General features: G+C 36.4%; 1 protein-coding gene across 2 annotated transcripts in view; it reads left to right on the top strand.

The window, feature by feature from the left end:
* The window catches only part of Tmem131 (transmembrane protein 131), a 159,444-nt gene that overhangs the window by 65,251 nt on the left and 77,792 nt on the right, over positions 1-16,401 (top strand). For both annotated transcript variants that reach the window (XM_090336457.1, XM_090336456.1), the window contains exons 5-7: positions 6,272-6,395; positions 12,451-12,567; positions 13,888-14,010. In XM_090336457.1, the coding sequence (XP_090192583.1) occupies positions 6,272-6,395; positions 12,451-12,567; positions 13,888-14,010 (364 nt within the window). The remainder of the gene's footprint in view (positions 1-6,271; positions 6,396-12,450; positions 12,568-13,887; positions 14,011-16,401) is intronic.

Genomic DNA, 16,401 nt, shown 5'->3' with positions numbered 1-16,401 from the left:
TTGCCAGTCCTGGGCTTGAGCTCAGGGCCTGAGCACTGTCCTTGGACTTTCTCAAGGCTAGAGCTGTACCACTTGAGCCTCACACCACTTCCAGCTTTTTTTCTATGTATGTGGTACCAAGGAATCGAACCCGGGTCTTCGTGCATGCCAGGCAAGCACTCTACCACTAGGCCAAACTCCCGGCCCCCTGTAGTAGATTTTTATGTCTATGTAGTTATGCTTATATCTCCAAGACCATGTCTTTCTGTCATCTTTTAAGATAGCCTAGGCTCTCCTCAAACCTTCAAGATGTCTACCACCAAAGACAACTCACCAAGGAATTTCTATATGCTGATCTTGGAAAATAAAAGGCTGCTATATGGAGTTTAATTTTATTTTGCCAACAACCTATATGATTTTAGAAAAGGATTTTGAGTTTCAGGAGAATAAGCTTGCTTACAACTTGAGACAGAAGCCTATGAGGCCCTGAGCAGATAAATCAGCCATTATTTTAGAATAATAAGCAGGTATCTCTTGAAGTCACTAAGTTTGTGGTAATTCGTCGCATAGGTAATTGAATGTATTATATTCATGTACTTTCCACTGTCCAGAGTCCACTTATATCATCACTGAACCAAGGAGGTGGTGTATTCCTTCCATTGTATCTTCTGCTTCCTGTTACGTAGAATACTTAGAATATGTTTTGTGTGAGCATGTATTTCTAAGATTGCCTGCTTAGAACCTCCTAACATCTCTCCTGTTCTCATTGCACCATACTTGGTTCAGATTTTTTTGAACAACATAGATTACTCTTCTTTGAGTAAGTGTTCATTCCTATCATATATGGCTCAAGGCTTTTCCTTGCTGATTCCTTGAAGAAAGAGTAAGGCCAGCTTCGATATCATTGGGAATCAAGTCTCTGATCCCTTGCTTCCAGGCTCCTGCAACCTCTGGGCTTACCTTCTTGTGCCCTCTCATGCTATAGATCATCTCCAGCTTGTTCTAGCAAAGTACATATTGGTTGCAGTAACATTACACAAGAAAAATCAAGATCAAGTTAATAAGGAAATGGCTCACTGTTTGTCAGTTAGCCTGTAGTTTATTTGAACTTCAAAGAAAGAATATTTTTTTTTAATTAGTAATACTAGTGTTTGAAACAGGGCTTAGTAGGAAAGTCCTGTAGTGCTGTACCATGTCTTCCACCCTGGTTTTGTGCCGGTTATTTTTGAGATAAGATCTTAATTCTTGAAGCCTAGGGTCATGTCAGGACTTCACCTATTTTTAGGCTTCCTATTACAGCTCAGAAAACAGATGTGTGCAATCACATGTATCTTTCCACTGAGATGGAGTTTCATGTACTTCTCTGTCTAGGCTGCCCTAGAACCACGATCTCACTACCAACTTTCCACACAGCTTAGGATGACGGATTTGCACAACTGCACCCAGCTGTGTGTAGAGAAGTTGTCAGACTAGGCTAGTCCTGTTCCCAATCTCAGCCTTCTAAGTAGTTAGGACTAAATGTGTGAACCACCATACCTGGCAAGAGAAACCTTTTAAAAGAAATTACATAATTAATTCCTGTATGCTATTTGAATGTACTATTATCCTACTGGCATGTCTGTATAAAGCTTAAGTGAGAAAACTTTATCTAATACACTGTGTTATATGTATATAGCTTATCCCTTAAGAATCTGGATCATAGTTTGAGATCCCAACTGGGTCTCCTCCTACTTCCCTAATTGTTTTTGTTTCTATTTTTGTTTTGTTGGTTGTGGGGTTTGAATTTTGGTCCTGCACACTGTCCATGAGCTCTTCAGCTCAAGACTACTGCTCTACCTCTAGAGCCGCAGTGCCACTTCCCTAATTTTTTTTTTCTAAACCACTTGATTAAGGAATCTAGACTCCACCAAAGACAGAAGGAATTCATCAGGAATGTCTTGGTTTGAAAAGTTTAGAGGACACTCAGCTTCTTTGTCCCAACTCCCAAATGTTCCCTTGTAAACCTCTAGATACCCACTTTGTCAGTGTCTCAGGGCCTAAGCTCGGGCTCACTACTCCTGGCCAGTAGGTAGACTATTAAGTCATAGAATTATGGCGACTTCATGATAGCTGGGCAATAAACCATGAAAATATTTTAGCCAAGTTTCCACTTCACTGCATAAGACAAACTTTGTGGAGTCTCCACTCTGAGGCAATGTGAGAAAAGCCTTCCTAGTGACTACTGATGGGGCAAGGTTATCAGCTCTCTGTGAGAAACTTGAAGGGAGGTTGTCTCTCTCCCACTCCTGCCAGATAGTGGCCTTGGCTGCTCTCAGAAAACATGATTTGACCTGGGCCTTAAGGGGTATCAATCCATCTACTTCAGCAATAATGAGCATCAGCATTATGAAGAAGTTCTCAGAAAATAATAGAGGGGTGAATTTGATTTAAGTAAATTACATGCATTATGGAAATAGCATAATGAAATTTATTTGTACTATTAATGTACATTATTAAATAATGTCGACAAATTAGAAAAATACTTTAGTAAATGAAATTAGTATAATTTAGAAAACAACTGTCTTGATTTATTAGTGTTAATCAAATTCACAGAAATTTTCAAATGGTGTACAAAATAAAGCAACTCAGACTGTTACTAAAAACATAGATAATAACAGAGCACTGATGGTTCATGGGTATAATCCTAGCTCTTTAGTAGTCTGCGATCTAGAAGATTATGGTTCAGTGCCAGCTGGGGCAGAAAAGTCCTCAAGATTCCATCTACAAAATAACCAGAAAAGGCTACCCTGGAGACATGGTGTCAGCTGAGCAATCATAAAGCCTTGACTTGAAAGTTCAGTACAAGAAAAAAAAAGTACAGTTGTGAGTTACATATCAGTTTTTGGACCCTGTGCATATAATATTAGTAATGTGGAAAGAAATTATTCCATTCCAGGAAAAATAGGTAAGTGTTAGGTTCAAAATTCATCTCAACTATAGATGAAGCAAATACTGGTTCATTCGAATTTGATTTAGATGATAGAGAATTTGAAAATAAAGTAAAATATGTGACCACATCAAAACTCAGGCTGAGTACATAAAATTCTGACTAACTTGTTACTTCAAAGATTTTTACTCAGAAAGAGGAAAAGATGGTGAAAGATGAAATTCAAATGTGCAAGATACAGAAGTTTTCATAAGGAGTGAGACTAAAATTTCTATTTTATTGATTATAATGGTCATATCACAGGTTTCCTTAATATATTTTTTTTTTTTGCTAGTCCTGGGCTTGAGCTCAGGGCCTGAGCACTGTCCTTGGACTTTCTCAAGGCTAGAGCTCTACCACTTGAGCCTCAGCACCACTTCCAGCTTTTTTCTATATGTGGTAACGAGGAATCGAACCCGGGTCTTCATGCATGCTAGGCAAGCACTTTAACCACTAGGCCAAACTCCCGGCCCCGTCCTTAATATTCTTTTTTTTTTTTTTTTTTTTTTTTGGCGCCAGTTCTGGGCTTTGAACTCAGGGCCAGAGCACTGTCCTTGGTCTTTTTCAAGGCTAGAGTTCTACCACTTGAGCCTCAGCACCACCTCCTGAGGAGGTGCATGCTAGGCAAGCACACTACCACTAGGCCAAACTTCCAGCTCTAATATTCTGTTCTTAAATAACATTGGCTAGCATATTTTTTCCAGGTTGGACTATTGAGGGACCATAACACTGACTAGACAAGATTTGGCCTTGATAATTAGATAATAATGCTGGTGTCAAATGTAGCACTCTGTTTCAATATATTGACCTCAAGGACCTAGTTGACTAGCAAAGCCATCTTTTTGACATTTGGTCCTTCTAAATTTCAGAAAAAAGCAAATATTGATGATGCTTTGTTGCATTTTTCAATGGCGGTAAACAATTACAAAAAAGTATTATTTTCCAGAGTTTTCCATTTCTTTCTTTTTTGTAACATTACGTGTGTGTGTGTGTGTGTGTGTGTGTGTGTGTGTGTGTGTAATATACAAGACATACAGTTGTATATCTACCACGCACCTTAGAAAGAGCTTCTCAGAACACAGACATTGATATATGAACCTCCCTAGTCAGATTGTTTCTTCCTTAGCCACTGTCTTGAATTTTTTTCTTCTTTTTCCCCCTTGTCTTTCATTGTATTTAATTGTCAGGGTACCATATAGAGGGGTTACAGTTACATTCATTAGGTAGTGGGTACATTACTTCTTGAACACTCATAACCCTTCTAGTGTTTTTGTCCTCTTTCCCTCCCTTCTTCCTTTTTTCCCCTCAGCACACTGAGGATTGAACCCAAAACCTCACCCATGCTAGGCTTTTCTACCACTTGAGCCATGCCTCTAGCCCATTTAGAGATTTTTTGGGGGTATTTTTGTTTTGCTTTTGCTTTTTGTGAGGCAGAGTTTGCCAACTTTCCCCATGCTACACTCAAACATGGTATCTACTGACTGTACCCTCAGAGTTGTTGAGATTGCAGATGTGCATTATTCTAGCAATTTTAGATTTTCTTTACAGTTGTACTACATTTGCATAGTCTTTTAACTTGCTCTGGGTTTTTTTAATTTGAAATATTTTAAACATATTAAAAATTGCACAAATGTTGAGAGTGTTCTTTTTCTGCAACTTGTTACCTGTGCCTCAATGTACTGTATGATTTATGTACATAGGTTATTGATCCAAACTGTCACTTTTGTCCTCAGTGTCCTCTGGATTCAGGCAAGCTAGAAATATGTCCCAGGCATCCTCCTAGAAAGTCAAAACTCTGGATATGGTCTAGTCTTTTGCTCTGGAGAGTTGGTGCTGCACGTTGAGGCTCCAATCATTGCCTCCTTACTCCTGCTAGCTTTTCTACTCTTCTGAGCAGAAGAGGATCCGGCTCTTAAGCAAACAAGGAAGGAAGTGAAGATAGAACAGTTTGGAAACCTTCCTTCACCCTAGTCTTTTACTGTTATCTCTGCCTGCTCTTTGCCCATCACTTCCACCCACTGCCAGCTAAAGGCAGCTTTGGCTTCCCTATTCATTTTTGGTTATTTCTTAGAATCAATACCTCCCTCTCAGTTCTAAATTTTCCAAGCATTGTTGTTGGGGATTAGGTAGGAGTAGCAGGAAAACCAGCGTGTCCTAATTCACCATCTTTGAAAGAACCCAAAACCCCTGACTCATTTCCTTAAGCTACTGAAAATTAGCAGCTGTTCACTGCTTTTTCAACTTTGCCAAGTCATAAATTAGAAGCAAACTGGATTGAAAAAAAGAAAGGGTGGAAGCAGAACTTCTTGAAAGAGAAGGGGAAAGGGGATTCTGGTTCTGCCTAGAAATTGTTTAGAATTTAAAGTTTAGACACAAACCTTAGACTTAATATAAAACATAAAATTCCAAAAAGTGTGGACTAATGAAGAGGAGAAAAGGGGGAGAATATAATCAAGAATCCAGTGTGTATCCTGCACAATTAAGAAGAGTGAAGAAAAGGGTAGATAGGGGAAAGATGGATAAGAATATTGAAAGGTGGGACGTTGATCAAGATATATTACATTCACAAATTATTTTCCTAAATGGAAGCGCCTTTGTACAACTACTTAAAGATAATTTTTAAAAAATTTAATGTGAATAACTTTAACCCTTCTATACATCAAAATAAAAAAATTGAATGTGAAATAAAAGGGTTGCTTTGGTAGATGACTTTATTAAAAGGCTGTCTTTGAATTTGAAACTAAGAATTTAGAATTTAGTACAGAAGATAGAACTAGCCTGACTTAAGTGAAAGGTTTCCATTATGAAAACCTAGGGAGTTAGGGATCATCAGATTGTGAAAGAATGTTTGTTGTTGGTATGTGTGTGGTCAGCCTGGGAACATAGTGAGACGCTACAGGGCCAGGAGTTTGGCCTAATGGTAGAGTGCTTGCCTAGCATGCACGAAGACCAGGTTCGATTCCTTGGTACCATATACATAGAAAAAGCCAGAAGTGGTGCTGTAGCTCAAGTGGCAGAGTGCTGGCCTTGAGGAAAAAGCTCAAGGACAGTATTCCGGTCCTGAGTTCAAGCCCCAGGATTGGCAAAAAAAAAAAAAGAAAAAAAATACATATGTATTTCATGTACATGTATTTCATGCATATACTCATGCATATATATTATAGTGAGCGACTAAATGTATTTTGTGTAATTTTACATATAAATCAATTTGATAAGTAATATGCTTGAAAGTGAATTTAATAATTTTGATGTTTAATTTTTAACAATATATTAATAACAAGATTGATATTTGAAGTATTTGTGACATTCTTAATTTTGTTTTTGTAGGCCAGTTGGGATGCCAAAAATGGAAAAAGTCTACTTACATAATCCTAGTTCTGAAGAAACTATTACTTTAGTATCAATATCTGCTACAACATCACATTTTCATGCATCATTTTTTCAAAATAGGGTAAGTTTCTCTGCTTCAAATTATTTCTTCTGAATGTGAAATTAAAATTTTCAGTTTTCATTAATAAATAATGTTCATCTTGCTATAATTAGAATTTGGTTTAAATAGTTCTTAAATTTCAGTTTGCCCCCTCCCACAACCTGGTGGTACTAGAGATTGAACTCAGGTCTTTGTGCTTGCTTTAGCAGATGTTCTATATCTGGAGCCACAATCCCAGTCCTGTCCCATTTCTTAAGAATTACTACTTATACCCTTAAACACATTTTTCTTATCATGAAACTTGCTAACAAATTAGTAAGGAATCTTAAACACTCTGAAAAATGCAGCATTCTTTTTTTCCCCCTTTTCTCTTCCCCAAATGCAGCATTCTTATAGCCAATTGTTTTTCATTCCTTCTTAATAGGCAGCTCTACAGATTTATGTTCGTTTTTCTGTTGCCAAATAATAAGTCACCATAAACTTGGTAGTTGTAGATCCAGAGAGTTGCTTTATTCATCATATCATAGGGCAAAATTGGGACGTCATGAGGGAATCTTTACTTCCATTTATTCAAGTTGTTTGCATAAAGTTCTTTGTGATTGTAGGCTGAAACTCCTATTTTGTTGTCATCAGCCAGGACCTCTCAGCTTGACACATCCATTGAGCTCCTCGATCATTTCCCTTTATGCTTTTTACATCTCTCTAGTTGCCTCTTGTAGTAAAGGCATGAATTGCATCAGAACCACCGAGATGGTTTCCTTTTCTAAGCTGATTTCTAACCTTGATTATATCTGCCAAAGCCCTTTTACCACAAGTATAGTTCTTCTTCAAAGTCAGTCTCAGGACAGGAAATCCTAAAAGACATTTTTAGGGTTCTATGTACCATAAGTATCATCTTATGTTTTTACTTGTAATTTTTGTAGGTAGTATGTGAACTTGTATTTAAAAGAACTTTTCTCTGAACAGAATTGTTAAGTGGATAAATAAATCAGTTTTGAACTTCGGAGAATATGTTAAGCTTTAATGTGTAGGTTTCTAAACTAAGTAAAAACTAATAAACTGGGTATAAGTGGCTCACACCTGTAATCCTAGCTACTCAGGATACTGAGATTTGAAGATCAAGATTTGAAGCCAGCCAGGGCAGAAAAGTTGGTGAGACTTTTATCTCCAATTAATCACCAAAAAGCTGGAAGTAGAACAATAGCTCAAGTGGTTGGGCACTGGTTATGAGCAATAATGCTCAAAGGCAATGCCTTCTGAGTTCAAGCCCCAGGACTAGTGAGCAAGTGCATGCACACACACACACACACACAAAATTATCACCATGAAAACTCTTAATAGGGAAATAAATGAATGAAAGTAATTTCATCTTCCCATGGCTTTCACTCCTTTTAAGGAATAGGATAAAGACAATTTTTTTATATCATTCTTACGTTTTTACACTTGTCTTTGCTCAAGTTTTTTTTCATATCTTGTTAGGAGGTAGCATCTTTAAAAAAAATGACAGAGTTCATTTTTGTTCTCTTTTTCTTTAAATTTATTTTATAAGTACCTTACAAACCTAGCTGTTCAGCATGCTGAGATCTGGAGGATCTCACCAGACTAGGCAAAAATTTACTATGTTCCTTCTTCACAACATTCAGCTTTTTAAAAAGCCAGGCTAGTGTGTCTCAAATGGTTGAGAACCAGCTTAGCAAGTATGAGGCCCTGAGTTCAAACGTGGGTACTACCAAAAAACAGTATTTCATAAATAAATAGTAATAGAATTAGTATACTGCTTATGGTAATAAAAACGTTTCAATTAGTTTTGTGGAACTTAGGGAAAATATCACCTTTCAAAATAATTCTTCAAATACTTTCAAGTTATTTTTTGTTGCTACCTAAAAGATACATTAAGTTGTTACAGTGTGCAGACATATTGGTCAAGCAAAAATGTTAATAATGCAAAAATAGCTCATGACCCAACTACACATTTTCTTTTTTGCTTTTAACTTACTTTGTTAATTCAAATGATGGTGTTTCTAAACACCTTCATCTGGGTTAGTGGCCATCATTTTTTCTGATTTCGTAATACAGAGACTACAACAAGAGTTGCAAGTACAGATTTCTTGCTGGGCTGGATAGATGGTATAAATGAGGGGTACTCTGGAGAGCATATGGTTCATCAAAAGGGATCAGCCCCACTTGGCTTCAATCAGTCCCTGCATTGTGGGAGTATAGGCCTTTGTGCAGCTCTTGAGTTTTCAAGAAGAGTCAGGGATAAGAAATTTCTGTGTTTCTCATAAATTTTTACACATTGAAAATGGACTCCGTTTTTAAAAGATAGTGTGAGCCAGAAAACATAAAGACAACCTGTTTGACATTTCTGGATGAGATTCTCCTAGAGACCTATTTTATGGAAGGATTTTTTTTTCAGAGAGTAGTATTTCTGAAAACACCTTAAAAATAAATGTACATGTAATTTTTTAAAAGTTAACAATGAATCTATTTTCTGCTTATAGAAGGTAGAATTAAACAGTGAAAATAATTAAACCTATCAAAATCTACACCTAATTGTTCATAAAGGAAATAACCCTGCTTTTTTTTCATCCTTGTGCTATCCATCTTTCCCTACAGTAAGATACTATGTGCAGAAGCTCCAGAAGTGGGAAAAGAAGAGGGAGAGAAATGAGATACTTAATTTCTCCTTCACCTCAGTTTTTTGCTTTTAAGGGTCTTTGTGGGGAGGAAATGATTAATGTTTCTCATGTCCAGGAGGGCAAAACTTTTCTGTACATACATTCTAATTTTAATTGCCTCTATAATCCTTAGAACCCACCCCCAGTCAGATCTTATAACAATAAAATACTGCCTGTAATTCATGAACTTGTTAATTATTAACAGATACTTTTTTTTTTTTTTGTGGTCATGGGCCTTGAACTCTGAGCCTAGGTGCTGTCCCAAGACTCTTCAACGCAAGGCTACCGCCCTCCCCTTGAGCCACAGCCCTACTTCCTGTTTTCTAGTGGCTAATTGAAGATATGAGTCTCACAATCTTTAGTGCCCAGGCTGGCTTTGTAAACCATGATCCTCAGATCTCAGCCTCCTGAGTAGCTAGGAGTACAGCCATGAGCCACCGCACCCATTTAACAGATACAATTTCTACATTAAATAAAAAAGTATGATTTTTATTTAAAATGAAAAGTGTTATATTACCATCACTGTATTTTAATACATTTCTCTTGTTAAAGTTCTGACTGACATTAATAGCACCTGAAAACTAAGACAAGGAATGTAATGAGATGTAGAAAATATGGTTGTGTAACATTTTATTTCTCTATAATTTTTGTATTTACATATTTATTTATAGTTAACTATCAGTTATATGTAGTTATCCAATTGTGATTAGAGTTATGTAATGTTAAGGCTGCAACTTAAACCTATTCCTGTTTCATGGCTAGATTGTATATTCAATATTCATTTTGCATTAAAGAATAAAAATTCTTAATAATTATAAGTCAAAATTTAACTGCTTCGATTGTGAAAATGAGATGCCTTACACACATGGTAAAGAAAGGAGATAATTTATGTTTTTCTCACTTCAAACTTCTTAAAGTTTTTTCTAATTTTTTGTTTGGAAATTTATTTCAGGCTATGGCTAAAACTTAAATGTTTCATTCTATTTATTTTCTTTTTTTATAATTATTGTAATGTATGAAGGGGTTACAGTTATATTCACCAGATAGTAGATGCATTACTTCTCACACTTTGATACCCCTTCTCATGTTTTTGTTCCCATTTCCCTCCCCAGGGATTGAAAGACACTAATGAATGTTGTTAGTTAGTTAGCTATAGGTACCTAGGCATCATATATTCTATTTTAGTTTCAACCCTGTTATCTCTACATTTTATTGGGAATTGAAAAAACTGTGATGTTGCACATATGGGATATAATAAATAGAATGAAATAGGTCCTCTCTATTCATATGGGATATTATGTAATATAGGTGTTATGTAAGTAAAGCACATTGCAGAGGAGAATGTAATGCCATTTTGTAAAATGCAAAAATCTGTGTGGAAGCTGGGCACAGTGTCTCACACCTGTAATCCTAGCTACTCAAGGAGGCTGAGATCTGAGGATCAAGGTTCAAAGATCAAAGCCAACCCGGGCACAAAAGGACCCAAGACTCTTATCTCCAATCAACCTCTAGAAAAGAGAAAGTGGGGGCTTGGCTCAAGGGTAGTGTGGTAGCCTTGAGCTGAAGAGCTCAGGATAGCGCCCAGACCAGAGTTCAAGCCCCATGACCCAGAAAGAAAAAAAAAAAAATCTGTGTTCTTTGTGGATGGTGGATTATTAATAAGAACCAAAATAAGTTACAGGTAGATCTACCAGGTTAACTGGCTGACCTGAGAAGGGAAAGGCTTGAGGATATTACTTTTTTGCATATTTTATATTGTATTATTTAAGTGCAACAAGCACTTATTACTTCAGCAGTATAGAACATGTAAGAAAATATAATTTAAAAGTTTTACTGGCTGGGAATGTGACCTAGTGGAAATGCTTGCCTAGCATACCTTGGGTTTGATTCCTTGGTACCACATATACAGAAATAAACAGAAGTAGTGTTGTGGCTTAAGTGGTAGAACACTAGCCTTGAGAAAACCTGAGGACAGTGCCCTGGCCCTGAGCTCAAGCCCCAGGACTAGCAAAAAAACAAAACCAAAAATAAAACAAAACACAGTTTTGTTATTTGATGCCTATATAAAAATAAGAAACATTAATTTAACAAATGTGTATTGAGTACTGAAGTGCTAGGCAATTTCTTTGACTAATAGATATTTACTCAGGCTTTGGGTGACTTTTGCAACAGTGAAAAGAAGCATAATAATTACGTTTAAAGAGATCTTAGAAGATGATGTATTTTTATTTCAAATCCAAAAATATTTTAGAATTTCTCTTGTGACTACTTGTAGATCAGTAGATTATTTGAAGTGGGTTGTTTAATTCCAAACTACTTGGAGATTTACATATGCAATTCTGTTATTAAATTCTGGCTCAGTTATAACTTCTACCTAGTGCTTTCAGCTTCTAAGTGTTTTATACTTAGATGTGAACCCACATGCAGTCTTAATCAGTGAGATATTTTTGACTGAATTCTTTTTACTTTCCTATATGGTAGCCTTACCCTCTTTTCATTTTCTACCATCTTGGACGTGTTTTGTTTTCCTTATATTTTTTGCTACTTGCTAATCTGTGTGATAGGTTAAAAAAAACCTTCGTTATCTTATTTTACTTTTTGCTTTTGTCACTAATAATACAGGAAAAATGTTTCTTCCCACTTGATCCTAAGGTGGGAAAGTCTAAATGCTGTATTCTATATGTTTTAATATATAATTTATAGCATTTTAGAGTACTAGCCACAGAGAGAAATATAAGAGGGATTTATGGCTTGACATACTAAATGCATTTTAAAGCTTTATTGCAGCAGAATTGATGTTTCAGTCTTGAATTTTGTAAAGCAGCACTCCTGTATTGTTACAAAAATTTACTTCACTCACTGTAGTATTCTTAATCTGCACAAGATAATATAAATAAGCTCCTTACACATACTTCCCTAGCCTTCTTTCCCAATTTGAGTTATAGGAACATTTTATATTTGTGTCAATGAATGGCAGAAATAGAGAGGTCTGAATTTATTCTTTGGCAAAATAGAAACTACTGCTGAATAGTACACCCATATGAAAGGTCCAGCTCCTGCCCAGGTCCCATGATTGTCCCATCAAGGAACTGTCTGTGATTAAATGCTTTGTTCCAACCCAGTGATTATTGAATGATAGAACCCATAGGAATTATCTGTTGTATAGGGCTGTAGGCTGATAATGGGCAAAAATATTATAAATATTTAATACGAAAATAATATTTTATCATTTGCACAATAGTTTCACATTATATAACAGTTAAAGCTTAAGCCTTTAAAAGAAATAACCTAGTTTATTAAATTGATTCTAAGATATTTGTTTTCGAGAACTTCAGCAGTCTAATCTTGGTGATTTTTGTTGTTGTTACCAATATAATTTTGTTGCTTTTCTTTTTCAGAAAATTCTTCCAGGAGGAAATACATCATTTGATGTAGTTTTTCTTGCAAGAGTAGTAGGAAATGTAGAAAATACTTTATTTATTAACACATCTAATCATGGGGTGTTTACTTACCAGGTAAGAACCAGAATTTGAACTTTCATTTATTTTATACTCATTATCACTGACTTTTGTGACAGCCTTTTAAGAACTCATTTCAAAAACTTTGGGAATTATGTTAAAAGGAATTAGAATATTTTTATGCTCACTGTCAATCTCCTTATTCAATTCAAAGATGAGCTTAGGATCTTAAAATAGGTTTTGCTTCGTTTTTTGAACTGTTGGGGATCAAACATATGGTCTCATGCCTGCTAAGCAAATGTTCTACCACTGAGTTATACCTCTAGGCGTAGGTGACATCCATTTAGCATACACTTGCTGAGTAAACAAAAAGATTGTTATAGGAATAGAGGTCTATGAAGTCTTCCTTAGCACACCCTAGTAGTTCCAGTGAGACTAGGGTCATGGTTAATTTGTTCTCATGCACTATTAAGGACCTTTACCATGTCTATATAATCCTTCTCTAAGTCTCCCTCCTAGGTGTATCTCAGGTCTGTCTGCTTTTTTCCTTTTCACTGCTACTGCTCCCTCCTAGCCATCGTCACCTCTTACTGGATTGTGCAGTAACAACTGTCTTCAGCAACCTCTTTTAATCTTTTGATTGGTATCTAGTCTATCCCTCCTATTTCAGGAGAATAGGTATCTTATTTATATTGTTTGCTTTTCAATTACGTGCTACTTATGTGCTTGTGCCTAGCACATCATAGATACTTAATAAATTTGTCATTTGAGTATCTGGCTCACTTGTATTTAGTCAGCCTTGAGTTTTCCACTATGGACATGACCTAGAGTTGGGCTTGATGTTTCAACATTTTCTTTTTTTTTTTTTTTTTTTGCCAGTCCTGGGCTTGAGCTCAGGGCCTGAGCACTGTCCTTGGACTTTCTCAAGGCTAGAGCTCTACCACTTGAGCTTGAGCACCACTTCCGGCTTTTTTCTATATATGTGGTACCGAGGAATCGAACCCGGGTCTTCATGCATGCTAGGCAAGCACTTTAACCACTAGGCCAAACTCCCGGCCCCAGTTTCAACATTTTCTAAGCCATGAATCCATATCTTCATGGTTGGAGTAAGAAAATCTTTTTAACTCCCTGGTTTTTTTCGTTATGTTCCATGATTTCATGAGGGAGTCCTATCATTTCAAATTTCAATATATTATAATTCCAAATGTACATATATAAAATAAATCAGATATGTGGCTCAATCTAGTCAATAGAAGGGTTTATTGACATTGTTTGCATCAAAATTAGATTTACTAGTTATCCTACATCAGGCAAACCTGTAAAATGCTATTTAAGAAAACAACTCAGGTGGCACTTTTTTTTCCATATTTTAAACAGGTATTTGGTGTTGGGGTTCCTAACCCCTATCGATTAAGGCCGTTCCTTGGGGCCAGAGTTCCTGTGAATAGCAGTTTCTCACCCATAATAAACATACACAACCCTCACAGTGAACCTTTACAGGTGAGTTTATGAAACGAATGAATACATTAATGTTTGGCATAAAATCTCAATTTGTTATAAAACTGTTTTAAATAATGAGGTCTCAATAAAATACTAGCCAACAGAATCCAGAGACAAATTTAAAAAATAATACAGTATGGTCAAGTAGGCTTTATCCCACAGATGTAAGTCTGGTTTAACATTCGCAAAGCAATAAATGTAATACTACATCATATTATTAGAACTAAGGTTAAGAATCATATGATGGCCGGGTATGGTGGCTCATGCTTGTAATCCTAGCTACTTAGGAGGCTGAGATCTGAGGATCAAGGTTCAAAGCCAGCCCAGGCACAAAAGGACCTGAGACTAATCTCCAATTAACCTCTAGAAAATGGGAAGTGGGGCTTGGCTCAATGGGTAGGGCAGTAGCCTTGAGCTGAAGAGCTCTGGTACAATACCTAGGCCCCAGGGTAGGGTGGTAGCCTTGAGCTAAAGAGCTCAAGGACAGGGCCCAGATCAGAGTTCAAGCCCCATGACCCACAAAAAAAAAAAAATATGTGTGTGTATGTGTGTGTGTGTGGATGCTGAGAAGGCATTTTACAAAATGCAGCATCCATTCATGTTAAAATAGGAACAGGAGGTATATTATTTAAAATAATTAAAGCCATATATGACAGACCTATAACTAGTATCATACTAAATGGAGAAAAACTAGAACCATTTACCTTAAAATCAGGAACAAGACAGGGATGCCCTATCTCTTCACTTTTCTTCAATATTGTGCCGGAACCCTTAGCCAGAGCAATAAGGCAAGAGAAGGACATCAAAGGGATCTACATAGGAAAAGAAGAAATCAAACTATCCCTTTTTGCAGATGACCTGATCTTATACCTAAACAACCCAATAAATTCCACTCCCAAACTCTTAGAACTAATAAAACATTTTGGCAAAGTGGCAGGATACAAAATCAGCCATCAAAAGTCAGTAGCCTTTCTGTACACCAGTACACAAACAGAAGGAGAAATCAAGAAAATGATACCATTTGCAATAGCCCCAAAAGAATAAAATATTTAGGATTAACCTAACCAAGGGTGTAAAGGAATTATGTAATGAAAACTATAAAAGCCTAAAGAAAGAAATCATTATGTGGCTTTTGTTTCTATATTCTAGAGGTCCTTTCATTTAGTGTCATACTGTATGGCCTTATGGATCTAGGTTTTGCTCTATTGCAAATCTTTGCTAGGAGAGCTCAAGGTTTCTACTGATTATGACAATGACAAATGAGTCCTTAATGTACTATGTTATCTCTCATCTCTTCTGCTGTCCCTTGGTTATCTCATATTGTTTACAGTATCTCACTTTGTTATCTGATATATTGGATATATTTGTATTTGGTTATTTGAAATTGGATAGGGAAGGGGGGAAAATAAGATGAGGGGTGGGGGTCAGGGGGAGGGAAATGGGGACCAAGACATGAGAAAGGGTATCAATGTATGTGAATTGATGCACCTTGTATCTGGCGAATATAATGTAACCTTCTATTAATTACAATAAAAAATATATGAAAAAAAGAAATGAGCTTCACTGGAAATTTACACAGAATATTATCAACTTAAAAAATCAACATCAAATAATCATTTGCTGACAATATTCTTTCAGTGAGACTCTAAGAGAGTTAAAAAAAAAAAAGAAATCAAAGAGGATACCAGGAAATGGAAAGACATCCCATGCTCATACATAGGAGAATCAACATTGTGAAAATGGCCATACTGCCAAAATTGATACAAAATTTCAATGCAGTCCCCATCAAAATCCCAAGGACATTCTTTACTAAAATAGAGGGCATAATCCAAAGGTTCATATGGAAGAACAAAAGACCTAGAATAGCCAAAGCAATTCTAGGCAAAAAGAACAATGCAGGTGGTATTACAATACCAGACTTCAAACTCTACTATAGAGCCATAATAACAAAAACAGCATGGTATTGGCACAAAAATAGACCAGAAGATCAATGGAACTGAAGAGAAGATCCAGAACTAAAACCACATACCTATAGTCAACTTATATTTGACAGAGGAGCCAGAGATATACAGTGAAATAAACACAGCCTAATTCAATTATTGGTGCTGGGAAAACTGGGCAGCCACATGCAGAAAACTAAAAATTGATCCCAGCCCGTCGTCATGCACGAATATTAACTCAAAATGGATCGAAGACCTCATTATCAGAACTGAAACGCTGAAACTGCTTCATGACAGAGTAGGAGAGATGCTAGAACTCATAGACACAGGCAAAACTTTTGAACAGATTCTCGGGGTCACAACAGATTGGAGAGAGACTTGGCAAATTGGGACTACCTAAAAATAAAAAGTTTTATCTACAGAGAAAGACATAGCTACTAAAAGACTGCCA

The sequence above is a fragment of the Megascapheus bottae genome, chromosome 7, assembly GCF_031878675.1.
Source record: "Megascapheus bottae isolate mThoBot1 chromosome 7, mThoBot2.hap1, whole genome shotgun sequence".
In the NCBI taxonomy this organism is placed as follows: domain Eukaryota; kingdom Metazoa; phylum Chordata; class Mammalia; order Rodentia; family Geomyidae; genus Megascapheus; species Megascapheus bottae.
Note: the sequence above shows the minus strand (reverse complement) of the source record. Positions and strands in the feature narration are given on the sequence as shown.